We start from the raw sequence: 20,221 nt of genomic DNA on the forward strand, positions 1-20,221 counted from the left end.
TGCTGTCTGTGGGCTCCCAGGCCCCCTCTCATGCCTCCGCAATCCTACCAAGATCGAGTCAGTGTCCCTGGTTATATGTTCCTCACAAGCTGCTTTTCTGTTGCTTTTTCCCGATGATTTGTCTTTATTTTAGTTGTAATTCCAGTTTGGTCCTGGGAGATGGTCTGTGTAGCTTCCATTCACTCTGCTGCCATTTTGGAATCTCAGGTAGACAAGTTTCTCTGCTCTGATTTTTTGGGTAAAATTTTTTTTCTAATTTACTCTTTCTCTGAGGGTAAAACTCTTTGTGGTTTTTAGAGAGTCTCCAATCTAACTCCCATTTGAGTCCAAAGCTTTGTTCCTGGACCATGTCACCTTAAAACTAGAATCTAGGCCACCTGGAATTAGCAAATGCTCCCACGGCCCCTGGTGCCCTCAATATTTACTTACCTCCCTGAATGTATGCTCATTTTGTCAAAGGATTTCCTTTTCCAAGCTCAGGCATATGTGTTTCTTTTCTCTGTGTGTGTGTGTGTGTGTGTGTGTTTTATATATGGTTTTATTATTGATTTTAGAGAGAGAAGGGAGAAGGAGAAAGAAACATCATGTGAGAGGGTCATATGGATTGGTTGCCTCCTGCAGGTCCCCAACTGGGGACTGAGTCCACAATCCAGGTATATGTCCTAACCAGGGAATACATCCAGTGACCAGCCTGGGCTCAGATGTGTTTTAAAGGGTGTTCTTGTTTAATCTTCTTAGGTGTGTCATAGCAAAATAATTTCTAAAATTTAGTCTGTCATATTGCCAAAAATATGTCTATAAATTCTGTGTCTTCCTGGATATTTCACAAATACAAAACTTTGATAGTGACCTATCCCTCTACCACCATATCTAATTTTCCTTCAAAAATTAATGACACTACTTCCCATCCACCTACTTATGACAAAATACAATCGAGCACACTTACCCTCCTCTTTTGATCTTTCACACCCCAGTGTAATTCTTACTGACTCTAAGTTCTAAATATCTCTCGAATTGTTCTCTTCATTCTGGCTACTACTGCCTTCAAAATTCATCATTTCTTTTCTCGATCACTGAAATAGTATCCATTTCCATGCTTATCTCCTTCAAATCCATATTTCACACAGCTCCCAGCATAACCTATTGAAAATACATATCTGACCATGTCATTTACATAATTAATAATCTTCAGTGACTTCTCATTGCCATCAAAATAGTCTCAATTGCTTTTCCTGGCATATAAGGTCCTCTACAATCAATCCCTCTCTGTGCTGCACTCATTCCAAATTATCTGCAATCTTCTGCTTGACCTAGCATCCTGCAGTCAGCCTCACACCTCACCCCCCAGCTTCCTTTCAGCAGCCAGGTTGACTCTTCTCTTCCAGGAAACTTGCAAATTCTTCCTGCACCCTTTGTAACATCACTGCTTGATGTCCTTAACTATTATTATACTTACCACACTGAACTACAATCATTTACCTGTTGTTCCAATTAGACTATAAATTCCTTTTAAGGGCAGAGAAATTCTTATTACCATCCATATAACTGGCACAGTGCCAATTACATGTGGTACTCAGTAATGACTGTTTTTTACTTCCAGCATCCTTTATGAAATTCAATCCTACCTCCCACTGCCACTATCAAAGTTTGAGCCCAGCCCTGGCCAGTTTGGCTCATCAGAGCATCAGCCTGCGAACCAAAGGGTCTGGGATTCGCGGTCAAGGGCACATACCTGGGTTGCAGGTTTGATCCTCAGCCCTTCAAAATTATGGGGGAGGCAATCAAATGATGTTTCTCTCTCACTCTCTCTTTCCATCCCTTCCACTCCATGTAAAAAACAATGGGAAAACGTCCTCGAGTGAGGATTAACCAAAAAATGTTCAAGCCCTTCTTCTTTCTACCTCTATCCTCTTACAAGTCTTCTGCCTCTACTTTATCAACCTTTCTAATGTCAACTAAATTCTTCCTGAAGCACAATTCTGACCATGCCCTACTGCACCTCAGAAACCTATTGCTGTTAGCTCCTGCTCATTCTCCCTGCTGCTCTAGCAGCTCACAGCCACCCACTGTTTTTCCCAAGTGACAGCTCATATCTATCTTAATTACAAAACCAACCACAAGGGACACGCAGTACTCATCCAGCTTCTACTTTAATTTCTCAGCCACCATCTAATGAAGTTTATTAGCAACAGAAACTTTTCCAAATCCAAAGTAGGACCTGACGGTGCTGGTGATAGCTATAGACTTCCCGTATTATCCAGTCACAGCCTTCCTCATTTTGACTGCATGGAAAACTCCATTTTACAGTAGTGGTGCGCCAAGGGTGCTGTGAGGAGGGAACGACACTAAGGGGGATCACTGTTTAGAGAATTTTAAACAGTAATAAAATTGACTAAAGGTCAGTCTGCTTTTTATCACCAACTCAAAACAGCAATTCTAAACGTCAGTAATAAAATACTCCTTCTTGCCAGGGAGGCCTGAGCCAGCACCAACACTTCAGGCGTCATTCTCTCCTGAAACCTTTAACCCACCCAAAACAGAATTACACATTGCCCTCCTCTTTCTAAGCCCTTAATACACATCTAAATCTACAAGGCCATAGTATGTTAAGGGGAGCTTATCTTTTTTTTTTTTTTTATCCTCACCCGAGGACACTCTTCCATTTTTTGTTCAGATAAAGTGGGAGGGAGAGAGAGGAAGAAAGAGAAACATCGACGTAAAAGGGACACATCGAGTGGCTGCCATCCACATGACCAACCAGGGCCAGGGATAAACTGCAACTGAGGCACGCACCCCTAGCAGGAACCGAACCCGGGTCTCTCCGGACCACAGGTCAACACTCTAATTGCTGAGCCAAACTGGCCAGGGCAGGGGGAACTTATCTTTAATCAGTATGGACATTCATGAACACACCTACCCTTCTGGCCAGCTTCCAATAGTTTGCCTCAGCTGCCCAGTAAGGTACTCAGTGAATGAAATGTGCCAAATGCCAGTTCCTCTATGTCACTAGGAGAAACTAACCATCATGCCTTACACTCACCCTACAGACCAGAATAACTGTATACAAAATATAATTTGGCCCTGGCAGGTTTGGCTCAGTGGTTAGAGCGTTGGCCTGCGGTCCATAGAGACCCAGGTTCGGTTTGTCCCTGGCCCTGGTTGGGTCGTGCGGGTGGCAACCACTCAATGTGTCCCTTTCACATCGATGTTTCTCTCTCTCTCCCTCCTGTTCTATCTGAACAAAAAGTGGAAAAATGTCCTCGGGTGAGGATAAAAAAATATATATATATAATTTTATATATATAAAATTTTAATTCCAAAGGCTGGCATTCACAAAACACCATAATCTATACCTAATTCTAATTCCTTCTAATATTCCAACCAACCACTTCTCACACCAACCTACTTATACCCAGTATATTTTTGCCTATTACATGTAAGTCTTTTTGTGTTACAGACCTTGTTTCTGGTTTACCTAACTGCTAAGCCCCAGAAAAACATTTAAACACTGAATCCTGTTTTAGTGCTATAGATGCAAAGGACACTCAATTCTATTAAATAAAACTAGGGATAGTTAACACATAGAAGAGCAGACTACATTTTTATTATACTGATTTTATTTTTAAAAAACTTTATTTTCATAGAATATACTTCACATTAGAGAGTCTCATAATGGGAAAATAACAATACTTAAAGTTTTATATTTGTGCACATTATTTCAGGACAAGAACAATGAACACATCTGAGGATTAAGTCTCAGTTTAGAAAGTGTAATATTTTGATACATCTACCAGGGGACTTCTTCCCTGCATGGAACTTGTCTATATTCAGAAGTTCTCAAGGCTCTTTTTCTCAGAACTAAGAAATTAGTTATGTGAAATATCAGCATTTCCTAACTTTAAAGTTTCCCAAAGACATCTATCCTTTAGTGGCTGGTATCAACTGAACAAAGGGGGTGTTTTCAAACATTAAGTACTGCCTAAATTTCTATAGTCTTTCCTGATGAATTAATAGTTTTTCCCTTTCTTCATTATCCCCAGGGCAAATACAGAAGTTTGATCAGGTATTGATAGTAATAAAGCTGAATTCCCTTTAAGAGTTTGATAAATTAAAATGTAAAAGCTCATACATAATGTTCAGTCACATTGTGAGTCTTGTGAGAAGCTGGAAGATCTCATTCACTCATTAGGATGTGAAACTCAGTCTCACAGTTTCTTGTATACAATTCCTCTCAAACCTTTTCCTCAGTTAAATTCTAAAACTAACCAGGTGATCAGAAGAGGTTTATCTCACCAATGGACTTATCTGTTATTTTCCTCCTTATTGTGAGATGAATGGCATGACAGAGCAGAGGCAAAGAGGTGTACAATCAATTTGCAAGGTATTAAGTAAAAAAGGTCAGAGCTTCCACAGCATGGCAACAGCTTTGCAGATGCCCACATCATGGTAGTTGAAATAACAAAGCCCAGCAAAGGTGAAAGCCGAGAGTGCCAAGAGGCCTGCCTTGGCAGCTTTCTGCACTGCATCCTTATGAACATAGTCAGTAACAACTTGTCCAAGGCCCCTAAGGAGAAAAATCACAGCACATGAGAAATTACAAATGACCTTGGAAGACTATACAGATAACTTGGCTATAAGTTAATCAGATTCAAAATGCAGCAAGTCATAAACCAAAGTAAAGGAATCACGCATTTCCTAATATAATACAGAAATCTTTCCAGTCTTCAGATTCAATTTTCCAGAGTTATTTATATCAAAGAAGATAATTGCTACTCTATCTACAAAATCTTGGATTTTTTGTAAAACTAAAATAATGTCCTATAGATTTTTTCATTAATTAAAAAAAAGTATTAAATAGACATTATATGCCAGAACCTGCTACAGGTGTTGGGAGTAGGCCAGATAAGACAGCACCCTGCCCATACGGAACATTCACTCTAGTGAAGGAGAAAGTAAGAGTACATGTATGCTAAGTAATATTATAGAAAGGATGACCTGAATGAGAAGAACAATCCAAGCAAAAGTGACAATGGCCTTGGGATCTCTGAAGAATAGCAAAAGGTTAATATGGCTGGAGAATATGGAGAGCAGAAGGGGGGACAGATCACACAGGGCCTTGAAGGTCATGAAAAGGAGTTTAAATTTATATGAAATATAATGAGAAACCACAGATGTGCTTTAAGTAGGGAATGACCTAAGTAGGGAGTGACATAATTTTACTTATTTATTTAAATTTTAGAGGATGTTTATTAAAGCTGAGGATAATGAAACAAGGAAGGGCTGGGGGAATGAGCCTAGGCTGGGCTGCTTTGGCTCACTAAGTCAGAGAAAAGGGGGCCATGGGAGAGGTTCAGGGGGTTTGCCCAGGACGAACTGCCACTGCCCACTGCTTCCCTTGTTGCAAGCCTCATGGGGTCAATTAGAGTATGGAAGATGCATGCCTATGAAGAAAGAAGGGGAGGAGAGGCACAGGGGTGCTCCTGGGAGGCAGTGTGTGCTTAATTTTACTTCTTTTTTTCCTGTATTGATTTTAGAGAAGAAGGGAGAGAGAGAAATATGGAAATATCGATGAGAGAATATCGATTGGCTGCCTCCTGCATGCCCCCCACTGGAGGTCTGGCCCACAACCTGGGCATGTGCCCTGACTGGGAATTGACTGGCGACCTCTTAGTGCATGGGTCAGTGCTCAACCAGCAAGCAATACCAGCTGGGCTAATTTTACTTTTTTAAATAACAGTTTTATTGGGATAAAATTCATATACCATAAGATTAACCAGTTTTCTTTTTCTTTCTTTCTTTCTTTTTTTTATCCTCACCTGAGGACATTTTTCCATTTTTTGTTCAGATAGAATGGGAAGGAGAGAGAGGAAGAGACGGAAAGACAGAAACATCAATGTGAAAGGGACACATTGAGTGGCTGCCTCCCGCACGACCCAACCAGGGCCGGGGACAAACTGTAACCGAGGTACGTGCCCTTAGCGGGAACCGAACCCGGGACTCTCCGGACAGCAGGCCAATGCTCTAACCACTTAGCAAAACTGGTCAGGGCTCTTTTCCTTTATTGATTTGTAGAGAAAGAAGAAGGGACAGGGAGAAGAGAGATGAAAACATTGATAAGAGAGAACATCAATGACAGACTGACCGCCTCCTGCATGCCCCACACTGGGAATTTGACCCACAACCTGGGCATGTGCCCTGACTGGAAATTGAACCAGCGACCTCTTGGTGCATGGACAGATACTCAACCACTGAGCCACACCGCTGGGTAAGATTAACACATTTTTAAAAATCCTCACCGGAGGACATTTTTGCATTTATCCTCAGATAGAGCGGGAGGGAGAGGGGGGAAGAGAGAGAGAAACATCAACGTGAGAGAGACACATATAGTGGCTGCCACCCACACATCCCAACTGGGGCGGGGGCAAACTGCAACCGAGGTACATGCCCTTAGTGGGAACTGAACCCAGAACTCTCTGGTCTGCGGGCCGACGCTCTAACCACTGAACCAAGCCGTCAGGGCAAGATAAACACTTTTTAAGTGTACAACTAAGTGACTTTTAGTATGCTCACAGAGTTGTGCAACATTATCACTATTTAACTCCAGAACATTTTAATCACCCCAAAGAGAAACCCTGTACCTAGTACCCCATTGCCCAACCACACTTTGTGTTTTGTCTGTATGGAGTTGCCTATTCTGGAATTTTATATAAATGCCATCATACAATATGTGGCCTTCTGTGTTGAGTTTCTTTCACTAACACTGTGTTTTCAAGGTTCATCATGTTGTTGCATGTGTCAGTACTTCAATCCTTTGTATGGCCAAATAACACAGGCACATCTTACTTTATTGCACTTTGCTTGACTCTAGTTTGCAGATACCGGGTTTGTGGCAACACTGCATCAGCCAAGCCTACTGGTGCCATTTTCCCAACAGCATTTGTTCATTTCGTCTCTGCCACATTTTGATAATTCTCAAAACATTTTAAACTTTTTCATTATTGCTATATTTGTTATGTTGATCTTTGATGTTACTAGGGCAAGATCTTCCTACAGAAAAAAAGTATGACTTGCTGATGGTTCAGATGATAGTTAGCATTTTTTAGCAAAAAAGTACTTTTAAATTAAGGTATGCAGTTTTTTAGACATAATGCTATTGCACACTTAATGGACTATAGCATATATGGCGTAAACAACTTGTATATGCACTGGGAAACCAAAGAATTCATGTGACTCACTTTATGGCAATGTTCATTTTATTGTGGTGGTCTGGATCTGAACCCACACTATCTCTGAGGTGTTCCTGAGTCACATATATCACACTTTGTTTTGCTATTCGTCAACTGATAGACATTTGGATTGTTTCCACTTCTTGGCTATTATAAATAACACTACACTGGCCAGTTTGGCTCAGCAGTTGGAGCACTGGCCTGCAGACCGGAGAGTCCCGGGTTCGGTCCCCACTAAGAGCAGGTACCTCGGTTGCGGTTTGTCCCTGGCCCTGATTGGGGTCGTGTGGGTAGCAGCCACTTGATGTCTGTCTCTCGCATCGATGTTTCTCTCTCTCTCTCCCGCTCTATCTGAACATAAAAATACAAAAATGTTCTCCGGTGAGGATAAAAAAAATAAATAAACACTGCTATGAACGTTACTGTACAAGGTTTTGTATGGTGCCATATGTTTTCAATGTTGCGGGGAGGGAGGGGGTACAAATCTAAAAGTGAAATCTTTGAGTCATATGGTAACTATAGCTTTCTGTTGGAACTTCCGAACTGTTTTCCAAAGTGTCTGAAACATTTTACTTTTCCCGCATAGTTAAATGAGGATGCCAACTTCCTGACATCCTTGAAACACTTTTACTGTCCATCCTTTTTATTACAGCCATCCTAGTAGATTTAAAGTGGCATCTCTTTGTGATTTTGATTTGTATTTCTCTAAAACAAATGATGTTGAGCATTTTTTCATATGCTTATTGGCCATCTGCATATCTTCTTTGGATAAATGTAATTTTACTTTTTTTTTTTCCTCACCCGAGGACATTTTTCCATTTTTTTTTGTTCAGATAGCGCGGTAGGGAAAGAGAGGAAGAGAGAGAGAGAGAAACATCAATGTGAAGGGACACATTGGGTGGCTGCCACCCGCACGACCAACCAGGGCCGGGGACAAACTACAACCAAGGTACGCGCCCTTAGCGGGAACCGAACCCGGGTCTCTCAGTACCGCAGGCCGACGCTCCAACCGCTGCGCCAAACCGGCCAGGGCTAATTTTACTTTTTTTTTTTTTTATCCTCACCTGAGGACATTTTTTTTTTTTTGATAGTTTGTTCAGATAGAGTGGGAGGGAGAGAGAGAGAGAAACATCGATGTGAAAGGGACACATCGAGTGGTTGCTACCCACACGACCCAACCAGGGCCGGGGACAAACTGCAACCAAGGTACGTGCCCTTAGCGGGAACCGAACCCGGGTCTCTCCAGACCGCAGGCCAATGCTCTAACCGCTGAGCCAAACTGGCCAGGGCTAATTTTACTTTTTAAAAAGGTCACTCTGGCTATAGTGTGGCAAATAGATAGTGCAAGCAGGAAAAGGAGGGCAAGGACAAAAATAGAAAACTAGCTAGGAGACAGTGGAAGTAGTCTAGGCAAGACTGTGGGCATAACCGAGACTGCTGAAAGAGGAGATGGTGCGAAGTGACAATTCAGGCTATGTTTAAAGGAGAGAGGTGCCAGAAAGAGCTGATGAACTACTATAGAGTAAGATGAAAAGAATTCTCTAGAATGACTCCTAGGATTTTTGGCATGAGCAATTAGATTAAACTGAGTTGGGAAGAACAGAAGAGAAGGTTTTTGAGGGGAAATCAAGAGTTATGTGAGGGGAAAAAAGTGTTTTTGGCAAAGTTAAATTTAGGATGACTGTTAAACATCCAAGTGACTATGCTGGTTAGATAACTGGAAATAAAAGTCTGCAACTCAGGGGGAAAAAAATGCAAATCTGAACTAACCTGGGGAAAGAGTGTAGGCAGAGAAATAAAGAAGGCCAAGGCTGAGCCTGGGGTTCAAACCATCATCACTCAGAGGTCAGCCCAGAGGGGGAGGAGCTGGCAGAGGAGACTGAGAAGGTATGGCTGGTGAGGTGGAAGAAACCAAGGTATGGAATCTAGGAAGCCAAAGAAGAATTATTCACGGAGGGAATATTCAATTAAGTTGAATGCTGCTGAGAGTTCAAGGAAGTGGATAGAGAACAAACAACTGGAATTGAAAAAGTGAAGGTCTTTGGTGACTTTGGTAAGAATGACGTCAGTTAAATAGTTGAGATAAAAGCCCAATTAATGTCGGTTAAGAGAGACTGGATGCTGAGGAACTAGTGCACGATGATAGACAACTCTTTCCACTCATTACTTTGTGTGTGTGAAAACTAAAAGAATTAGTGAGGAAACTGGAAAGTCAACTGTAATATTAACATGTATTACTTTAGAATTATCTTAATCTGATTTTTCATTAATTTAGATGCATCTCCTTCCAAGAAACATGTTAGGGTAATATTACTGTACTTGTTATCTAATATTTCATATGTAACTAGAATCCTTTATTTTGAAAGGTACATGTGGTTAAAGGGTAATTCTCCTAATCAACCCTAGAAAACTAGGTAGACAAAATCCCCTTAACACTAGCTAGAAAATAATTTTGATAAGTCACTTAAGTTCCCTGGAGTTTAGTTTCCACATTTGTAAAATAACAAGAGTTGGTTAGGATACTCCAAGTCCTTTCAGTTCTAACAATCCAAAATGCCTCCCCTACCCACAATAGCATACAGCTTACAGAACAATAAAAAATTAACATGAGGAACCCAACTGTTATCTGTGAAATTTAGAGAAGGTTCATTAACTAAGAAAGTCTAACCCTGGCCAGTTTGGCTCAGAGGTTGGAGTGTTGGCCTGAGGACTGAAGGGTCGTGGGTTTGATTCCCAGTCAAGGGCCCATGCCTTGGTTGCAGGTTCAATCCCCAGCTCATTCGAGAAGCAACCAATGGGTCTCTCTCACATCAATGTCTCTCCCCCCCCCACTCCATCTACAACTAAATGGAAAAAGAAAAATCCTCAGGTGAGTATTAACAAAGAAAGTCTAATAAACTACACTGGATAAAATAAAGAGAAACTAGAAATCATCATTCGACAAATATTTACTTAGTGCTCTATGTCAGGTACTGCTTACGCAATAAAAATACAACAAATAAAAATTGTCAAAAAGTGGTAACATTAAAAATTTTTTTTTCTCTTTTATTGATTTTAGAGACAGAGAAAGGGAGAGGGAGAGAGATAGAAACATCAATGAGAGAGAACACTGACTGGCCGCCTTCTGCATGCCCCCCACTGGGGATTTGGCCCACAACCTGGGCATGTGCCCAGACCAGGAATCGAACCAGCAACCTCTTGGTGCATGGGTCGATACTCAACCACTGAGTCACACCCGCCGGACAACATATTTCTTTTTCTAAAAGGGCAAGACTGAAATATAGTGTAGAGGATGCACATTTGGGTGATAAAATTACGATGAAATACTAACAAGTGATTACTATAAAAGTCAGGATAACAGTTCCTGATGAGGGACCCTGAACAGCTTTGACAGAAACAGAACACAAGGAAGAGGCTTCTGGAGTAGGTGGCGAAGTTCTATGTCTTGACCTGGGTGATATTACCCTTATAAATACTCATTAAGCCAGATTTGATTCTTGTGGTTATTCTGTATCTGTGCTTTTATTCTAGTGGGGGGAGACAAGGAATATATAAAATAATAAATAGGTGATATATTATATTAGAATGTAATAAATGCTACTAAGAAAAATAAAACAGCAGAGAGGGATAAAGAATGTTGGGACGGCCTGGCCAGTGTAGCTCAGCGGATTGAGCATTGTCTGTGGACTGAGATGTCCTGGTTCGATTCCTGGTCAGGGCACACGCCCGGGTTGCGGGCTCGATCCCCAGTAGACGACATGCAGGAGGCACCCGATCGATGTTTCTCTCTCACAGCAATGTTTCTATCTCTCTCTCCCTTCCTCTCACTCTAAAAAAAAATCAATGAAAACATATTTTTTTAAAAAAGAATGTTGGATCCCACTTCTAGGAATATACCCTAAGAAGCCTGAAACATTAATCAGAAAGAATATATGTACCCCCATGTTCGTAGCAGCACTATTTACAATCGCTAAGATCTGGAAACAGCCCAAGTGTCCATCAGTAGATGAATGGATAAAAAAGCTGTGGTACACATACACAATGGAGTACTATGCAGCTGTAAGAAAGAAAGATCTCTTATCCTTTGAAATGACAAGGAGGGACCTGAAAAGTATTATCCTAAGTGAAAGAAGCAAAGGTATTATCCTAAGTGAAAGAAGCAAAGCAGAAAAAAACAAATACCACTGATCTCACTTATTTGTGGAATATAATGAACATAACAGTCTGAGGAATAGGGTAGACCCAGAAACATGGAAGTAGGGTACAGACTGACAACCCTCAGAAGAAGGGGTGGTGGGGGGAGGGAAGAGATAAACCACAGAACGTATATGCATGTACGCATAACCAATGGACATGGACAACAAAGTCAGGGACGGGGCAGGGAGGGATGGGGAGGAGGGTGTCAATGGGGTAAAAATGGAGAAACATCTTTAACAAAAATAAAATTAAAAAAAGAAAAATAAATAAAATAAAAAGAATGTTGGGCCCTAGCCAGTTTGGCTCAGCAGTTGGAGCATTGGCCTACGGTCCAGAGAGTCCCGGGTTCGGTTCCCACTAGGGGCACATACCAAAAAAATAAAAACAAACAAAAAAAGAATGTTGGCCCTGGCCAGTTTGACTCAGTAGCTAAAGCGTCGGCCCATGGACCAATGAGTCACAGGTTCGATTCCAGTCAAGGCCACATACCTTGGTTGCAATTCGTCCCTGGTCAGGTTGTGCCGGAAGCAAGCAGCTGATGTGGCTCTACCACATTGATGTTTCTCTCTTTCTCTCTCTCCCTCCCTCCCACTCTCTATGATGATAAATAGAAAACTATCCTTGGGTGAGGAATAAAAATAAATAAATAAATAAATAGAATGTTGGCCCTAGCATTATGGCTCAGTGGTTGAGCATCGACCCATGCACCAAGAGGTCACCAGTTCGATTCTCAGTCAGAGTACATGCCCAGGTTGTGGGCTCAATCCCCAGTGGGAGGTATGCAGAAGGCAGCCAATCTATGTTCTCTCTCATATGTTTCTATCGCCCTGGCCAGTTTGGCTCAGCGGTTAGAGCGTCGGCCTGCGGTCCGGAGAGACCCGGGTTCGGTTCCCGCTAAGGGCACGTACTTCGGTTGCAGTTTGTCCCCGGCCCTGGTTGGTCGTGCAGATGGCAGCCACTCGATGTGTCCCTTCACATCGATGTTTCTCTCTCTCTCTCCCTTCCTCTCTCTCCCTCCCACTCTATCTGTACAAAAAATGGAAAAATATCCTCGGGTGAGGATAAAAAAAAAAAAAAATAGCAGTTCATATGTTTCTATCACTCTCTCTAAAATCATAAAAAAAAAGAATGTTGGGAAGTACACTGCAATTTTGATTAAATGTAGAGAAGGCTTCAATAAGATGACATTTAAGATCTTAAGGAAGCCCTGCCCGGTTTAGCTCAGCGGTTAGAGCGTCGGCCTGCGGTCCAGAGAGACCCGGGTTCGGTTCCCACTAAGGGCATGTACCTCAGTTGCAGTTTGTCCCCGGCCCTGATTGGGTTGTGTGGGTGGCAGCCACTCGATGTGTCCCTTTCATGTCAATGTTTTTCTCTCTCTCTCGCTCTCTCTTCCTCTCCCTCCCATTCTACTTGAACAAAAAATGGAAAAATGTCTTCAGATGAGGATAAAAATTTTTTAAAAAAAGATGTTAAGGAAACGAGAGAACAATCTAAGTATATAGAAAAAGCTGCAGGTAGAAGGAACAGTAAGAGTCGAGTCTTGACACCTGGCGTGCCCCTGCATGTTTGAGAATTATCATGGAAGCCAGTGTGAATGAGGGATAGTAGTTGGAGATGAAGGAAGAAACAGGGGGCAGATCATATTAGAGTCTAGACCACTGTAAGAATTCTACTTTTACAGAATGACTAGGAGACAAAAAAGGGTTTAGGGTCTTGTCCTGACTTATTATTTTAACAGGATCACTGGGGCAGCTGTGTTGGGAATAGACAGAAGGAGACTACTACTGGAATCAAGGAGACTACCATTGGAATCAAGGATGACGACCAAGTTTGGGGCTTGAACAAATAGAATGAAAGTGTTATTATTATTATTATTATTTTTTTTTAGAGAGAGAAACATCGACGTGAAAGGGACACATCTAGTGGCTGCCCAACCAGGGCTGGGGACAAACTGCAACCAAGGTTCATGCCCTTAGCGGGACCCAATCCCAGGTTTCTATGGACTACAGGCCGACGCTCTAACCACTTAGCAACCCGACCAGGGCTGGAAGTGTTATTAATTCCATGGGCAAGATTGCTGGAGGAAGTGATCTAGGGAACATTAGAAACTCAGTTTTATAACATGCTACATTCAAAATGCCTATTAGATATGGGAATAAAGACATCGAATGAGCAGGTGGATATATAAATCTGGGCATAGAAACATTTTATATTATGTTTTAAAGTTTTCTACAGGCCTTTAGTATCTCCCTTATATGCAATAATAAAACAAGCTCACAGCAAACAAACTGAACAAACAATATAATATTGAAGGCACTGCTGTACTTGCCAATGACTATGGAGAGTGAGGACTGCAGCCAGGGAGTAGTCCATCGTAGAGGAAGGATTCAAATAAGCAGCTGGAAGTAGGCCCAGGAGCAAAACACTGACAACCCTCTCACCAGTCCAGTGAAGGGATGCAGCCTTGGAACCAGCTATAGAAAGGAAAGACCAGATTCACATGAGTTGAAGGGGGAAACCTATCTGTCACATTCAGTACCTGCCACAAAATAACTCAAACTGACAGAATAGCAAACAGTTAAGCACATAAGACTTAACTCTGAGCAAAAAGAGGGTAAGATAAGAAGGTAACTGAAAGACATGCTATCTCCCTTTTTTAGAACAGGGTGTCTTAACACCTGTATATGTTGATTAGAAGACAGATCCACTTTACTTATAGACAAGAAGATGGACAAAGTATCTTTACAGAATTACCAATCCTGGACTTCATGCAATGGATAAATACCTTATGAATATAAGTTAAAGACATTTGAGAATGTTCCTTTAAAACATTTTTTTTTAAACACCTTTCTAATCTCAAGAAAGGTGTTAAAATTCCTCCTAAAACAAAATGAAACCAGCCAATTCAGAGAAGCAAAGTTCTGATGTCAAGTTTTAGGACCATGGTCCTTGTTCTGTCCCATTGCTTATCAACAGCAATGGAACACGAAAACTTATTTTAAGCACGTGAAAAACAAAATGGGCTATTAACATTTCTTTGAAAGCCTCTATCTTTTTTCGGTTGCAGACCCCTTTGGAAATCTAACAAAGGATGCAGTGACTTCCCCAAAAAATTCAAGACATGCACATTAAAACTATGTATACAACCCTGGCCGGTTTGGCTCAGCGGTTAGAGCATCAGCCTGCGGTCTAGAGAGACCCGGGTTCGGTTCCCACTAAGGGCATGTACCACGGTTGCAGTTTGTCCCCGGCCCTGATTGGGTTGTGTGGGTGGCAGCCACTCGATGTGTCCCTTTCATGTCAATGTTTTTCTCTCTCTCTCTCTCTCTCTTCCTCTCTCTCCCTCCTACTCTATCTGAACAAAAAGTGGAAAAGTGTCCTTGAGTGAGGATTAAAAAAATAATAATAAATAAATAAACTATGTATACTACTTCAGGGGCTTTCCTTCAGTCCCATGCACCCCAATTAAAACTACTCTGCTAAATCTAACTCAACTAAGCAGAGAAATGCAGAAACAAAAACTTTTCAAAGATAAAATTAGTCTAAAAAGCAAAAATACTACACTTGTATAATTTTAATTTCTCATAACGCAGATGCAACTATGTCTAGGTAGTTGATGTAAAAATCAAGAGAAGTCTTTATTTACGTAAAATACTGATCTTTCCACACTTCAAAAATGGAAATACAGTTAACTTATTATTCATCTACAGACTCTAAAACTAATTTTAATAATATATAAACAGTATTCATCCAAGAAATGCCATGATTTTAATACCAATCTATATATAAATAAAGTTAACTACAACTATAAATATGTGTGACTTTTTAAAAAATTGTCCACTATTTTAAAGTATTCATATCTGGCTCCTCTCCATAAGCTAACTAAATAACAATGACTAAACTATTGGACAGACTCTTCCTACAGAACTATTTTCTTTCTTTTTTTTTTATTAAAAAGTTTAAAGACTTATACCAGAAGGTTGTCTGAGTGTAAATGGCATCATTCAACCATGTTAGCATTGTCTGCACAAAGGTGTAGGCTAGGTCTTCACTGGACAGAGCTGGACACAAGAATTCCCCCCACAGACAACAAGTCCTCCCAAAGGCATGATAATTGGCTCAGATGAAGATGGCCAGAGCCCAGAAAGCAGCAGCAATGGAGAAAACATACAATGGCGGCTGGGTGACAGGTGAACATGCTGTATTCCACACCATCCTGGGGTAGGTTGGTCCTGGAGAAATGCTGAGATCTGAGCAGGTCTGACCACTGGGGTTCGGAGGAAGAGAGCTGAGGAAAGAGACATTGGGGGATCATAAGCACCTCTCTTATAACAGTGCTGACATTTTCTAAATAAACATATGCAAGCTACTTCAACCCAAACAGGGAATAACATAGCATCTATTTCACTGGGTTGCTGTGAGGTCAGACTAAGCAGCCACTGAAAGACTGAAGAATCAACAAATTACTTATGTAAAAGAGATTCACTTTTACTAAATTTTTTAAAAGTTTTTACTGGTTTCTTTTTTAGAGAAAGGGAGAGAGACATTGATCAGCTGCCTCATGCATGCCCCCTATTGGGGATTAAGCCTACAACCTGGGCATGTGCCCTGCCAGGGAATTAGGACTTCAGTCCATGGGTCGAAGTTCAATCCACTGAACCACAGTGGTAGGGCTCATTTTTACTAATTTTCAAAAGTAAATTACAGCCTGGCTGGTGTTGCTCAGTGGATTGAGCAATATCCCATGGACTGAGAGGTCCTGGTTCAATTCTCAATCAGGGCATATGAATGGGTTGCTGACTAGATCCCCGGTAGTGGGATCCCCGGTAGTGGGTATGCAGGAGGCAGTCAATCGATGTTCTCTCTCATCAATGTTTCTCTCTTTCCCTTCCTCTCTCTCTCTAAAAAATAATAAAAATATATTTAACAAAATAAAATATGTCCAGCCAGTGTGGCTCAATGGCTGAGCATTGGCCCATGCACCAAGAGGTTGCCAGTTCGATTCCCAGTCAGGGCACATGCCCAGGTTGTGGGCCCAATCCCCAGTGGGGGACATGCAGGAGGCGGCCAATCAATGTTGTTTCTATCTCTCTCTCCCCCTCTCCCTTTCTCTCTAAACAAAATTCAGTAAAGAAAAAAATTTGTTTAATATTAAAAATATAAAAAATAAGTTATAGCCCTCTCCTTCCATTTATCCATTCTGCTCTGCACTGGAGTAAGAGATAAAAGATAGTCTTTGTCCTCAACAAATTCAGTCTAGTTTGGCAAGGTGAGTGTGAGGACCATGTAGGATACCTATTACTGTTCTCCTTTTCAAGATAAATTTCTCCACTTGTACTCTGAACCCACCCATTTTTGTCCCCTTTGGGATCCTGTCTTGTGGTTGAAAAACAGACAAACCTGCCCTGGCTGGTTTGGTTCAGCAGTTAGAGCATCAGCCTGTGGACTGGACAGACCCAGGTTTGGTTCCCACTAGGGATATGTACCTCGATTGCAGTTTGTCCCCAGCCCTGGTTGGGGTCATGTGGGTGGCAACCAGTCGATGTGTCTCTCTCATATCGATGTTTCTCTCTCTGTCTCCCTCCCTCTCTCCCTCCAGCTCTATCTGAAACTAAATGCAAAAATGTCCTCGATGCCCTGGCCAGTTTGGCTCAGCGGTTAGAGCGTCGGCCTGCGGTCCGGAGAGACCCGGGTTCGGTTCCCGCTAAGGGCACGTACTTCGGTTGCAGTTTGTCCCCGGCCCTGGTTGGTCGTGCAGGTGGCAGCCACTCGATGTGTCCCTTCACTTCGATGTTTCTCTCTCTCTCCCCCTTCCTCTCTATCTGTACAAAAAAATGGAAAAATATCCTCGGGTGAGGATAAAAAAAAAAAAAAAAAGTCTTCGAATGAGGATAAAAAAGACAAACCTAAATTAAGCTAACTATACCGCTTACTAGCTGTGAGATGATCAACAATTAATCTCAATGTCCTCATTTGTAAAATGGAAATAATAGGACTTGCTTCATAATACTGTTGAAAATTAAATAATATATGCAAGGTATTCAATATAATTCCCAAAAAGTTATAAGCACTCAATAAAAGGTAATTTCTCTCCTATATCTTTTTTTAAAATCCTCACCAGAGGATATGGTTTTGTTGTTTGTTTTTTGTTACTCCTCACCAGAGGATGTTTTTCCATTGATTTTTAGAAGGGGGGGTAACATTGATGTGAGAGACACATCAACTGGTTGCCTCCTGAAAACCCCAACAGGGGGCCAGGGATCAAACCTACAACCCAGGTACATGCCTTTGACCAGGAATTGCTCTTGCAACCCTTTGGTCTGCAGGCCGACGCTCGAGCAAAACTAGCCAGGGCTGGGGTTTAATTGATTTTTTCAGAGAGAGTGGGAGAGAAAGAGAGACAAACATCAATTGAAGAGAGATACACCAATCAGTTGCCTCCTTCAAGGGCCCGGACTGGGGATTGAACCCACAACCTAGGTATGTGCCCTGACCAGGAATCACACCCACAGCCTTTTGGTGCACAGGACAATGCTGCAACCAACTGAGCCACCCAGCCAAGGCTCTCGCCTATATCTTTAAAAATAATTTTTTTTTCCTTTTATTGATTTTGGAAAGAGAGGAAGGGAGAGAGATAGAAACATCGATGAGTGAGAACATTGACTGGCACCTCCTGCATGCCCCCCCCTGGGGATCAGGGCCACAACCTGGGCATGTGGGAATCGAACTGGGCAAGTTCTTGGTGCATGGGTCAACGCTCAACCACTGAGCCACACCGGCCGGACTTGCCTATATCTTTAACTTGGCCATTTTCCCTCCACTGATGTAATACACTTCCTTGATCCTAATTCCTCTAATGCCCAGGTACTCTTCTTCTACACTTTCTCCTCTTTCCAACTATGCTTCTTTAAAGTGTTATCTAAATCATTCCAACTTCCTCACTTCCCTATCATTCTTTAACTCAGAAACTTATTTTTATCCCCACCAAAGCTGCTCTGGTAAGTTGCTAATGGTCTCAAGTGCCATACTGACAGGTACTGTTCAGTCTTCCATCTTATTGGGTATATCGCCATCACCTGGCATTACGGTCTTTCCTTCCTTTTTTTCTCCGACAGTAATTCTCACCTTAGTTCTCTCTTTGCTTTTGACCATCCTACATCAGTCTCCTCCTGCATTTACTCTAAAATGTTTCCCCAGAATTCTATCATCTGCCCTTGCTCTCCTCCCTTCCTCTGCCCAACCCCGGCCATTCTGTCCACTCAGCTTCTACTGCCTATAAATTGATGACACCCATATTCTGTATCTCCAGCCCTGATCTCTCTCCAGTTTCAGAAGTTTAAGTGCCTGCTGGGGTCCTTCCCTGAGATGTACTACATGGTCCTCATACTCACCCTGCCAAAAACTAAAATCATCCTTCAACTCACTTTCTCATCCAAAACTGTCTCCCATTTGCATATTCCCCATGTTAATGACACCCCACCTTCAATCTAACCCAGAATCTGGAAGTCATGTAGGACTTTCTCCCTAAATTCAATCAACTGCCAAATCTTACTGATGTACCCAGACATTTCTTGAGACAGTTTTCCCTTTTTTGTACTACTATTCAAGTTGAGGACCTCACCATCCTTGCCTGGACCACTACAATATCTCATCTCCCTGACTTGTGCCTTAACCTGACCATCTCCCGTGAGGGCCATCTGCTACATTGTTACCAAAGTGGTCAATCTAAACTGCAAATCTCTGTCAAATATTTCAATGGCTCCCCTTCGCACCAGGTCAAATGCATGCTCCTTATCAAGACAAATTCTTGTATGATTTGATTAGAGGTCACCTTTCCGGATTCATCTCTCATGTCTTACTTGAGCTTCATGCTCTAATAATACCCAATTTCTTTTCTTTTATCTCATAACAACCAGTTTCTATACCTTTATCATTGATTTTGCTTATCCCAGTAGTCCTAACTGTAACGCCCTTACTCCTGTGGCCTTCCTTATCCTAAAGACTCAAACCAGGCACACCTCCTTCAGGAACCGAGACAAAGTAATCCTTCCCAACACAGAGCTAAATATATTCTCCCTCGGGACTGGCATAACAATTTATGTACAGCACAGCAGTTTTTGTTTGATGTTGAATTATACTTATATGTGTTTTCCCTGTAAAAAAAAAAAAAGGAAAAGTCTTTAAGGGCAAGAACTATATTTTATTCACATTTGTATTCCAAACTTACTATAGTGCCTGGAATAATAAACATGCCCAGTTCAATGTTTATCGAATTGATCTACGTCAACTCCAGGGAACGAGCAAGACCAGGCTCTGGGCTCCAATGAATAGCCTCAGCAGGAATGTAATTTCCAGAAGCAGTTCTCTTTGAGATTTACCCCCTCACCACGTCTGCCCAGAGCAGGAGAAATGCGCGCTCGGATGAATATCTGGGCCTCTAGGCCACGGGGGTCCTTGCTGCGGTTTCGGCAGGAGCCAGAGTGGCCAAAGGGAAGCAGGAGGAACTCCCTGCTCCAGAGGTCTCACCGCGCCGCCGCAGTGGGCTCCTCACCGCACCCCCTCCCCGGCTGGAAGCTGCGCTGAGAACCTCCGGCCGCGGGACCCCTCACCTCGGCCTCTTTGCGCACCGCAGAGGACACTCAGCCTCCAGATGCTCGCCATCTCGGTTCCAGAAGGTTCAAGGTCATCCAGCAACCCGGAAACAGTCATAGGACACCTCCCACCAGAAGAAGAAAACAAGGAAAAGGAAAACTCTCGGTGAACCGGAAGTCGGAAGGCGGGAGTAAGCGCGCGCACGC

General features: G+C 42.2%; 1 protein-coding gene across 2 annotated transcripts; it reads right to left on the reverse strand.

The window, feature by feature from the left end:
• Positions 1 to 3,616: 3,616 nt before the first annotated feature.
• On the reverse strand, positions 3,617 to 20,133 carry SDHD (succinate dehydrogenase complex subunit D). 2 transcript variants are annotated; one of them, XM_036258487.1, is made up of 4 exons: positions 20,033 to 20,133; positions 15,595 to 15,711; positions 13,753 to 13,897; positions 3,626 to 4,564 (listed from the first exon to the last, which is right to left on the reverse strand). In XM_036258487.1, exons 1-4 carry the CDS (start codon positions 20,130 to 20,132, stop codon positions 4,399 to 4,401), a joined length of 528 nt encoding a protein of 175 aa, XP_036114380.1. In that variant the 5' UTR covers position 20,133; the 3' UTR covers positions 3,626 to 4,398. The 2 variants fall into 2 exon arrangements, with proteins under 2 accessions (XP_036114381.1, XP_036114380.1); XM_036258488.1 differs by lacking the exon at positions 13,753 to 13,897 and having other exon boundaries at positions 3,617 to 4,564.
• Positions 20,134 to 20,221: the final 88 nt, after the last annotated feature.

This window comes from Molossus molossus, unplaced genomic scaffold, assembly GCF_014108415.1.
Source record: "Molossus molossus isolate mMolMol1 unplaced genomic scaffold, mMolMol1.p scaffold_m16_p_13, whole genome shotgun sequence".
Taxonomy (NCBI): Eukaryota; Metazoa; Chordata; class Mammalia; order Chiroptera; family Molossidae; genus Molossus; species Molossus molossus.

Excerpts from the sequence above, each read along its gene's own strand:
- SDHD (XM_036258487.1), bottom strand. The coding sequence starts at position 20,132 with ATGACTGTTTCCGGGTTGCTGGATGACCTTGAACCTTCTGGAACCGAG. Across the intron at positions 15,712-20,032 it reads CGGTGCGCAAAGAGGCCGAG|CTCTCTTCCTCCGAACCCCA; the intron begins GTGAGGGGTCCC and ends CTCTTTCCTCAG. Across the intron at positions 4,565-13,752 it reads CTCACTCTCCATAGTCATTG|GGGCCTTGGACAAGTTGTTA; the intron begins GCAAGTACAGCA and ends TTTTCTCCTTAG.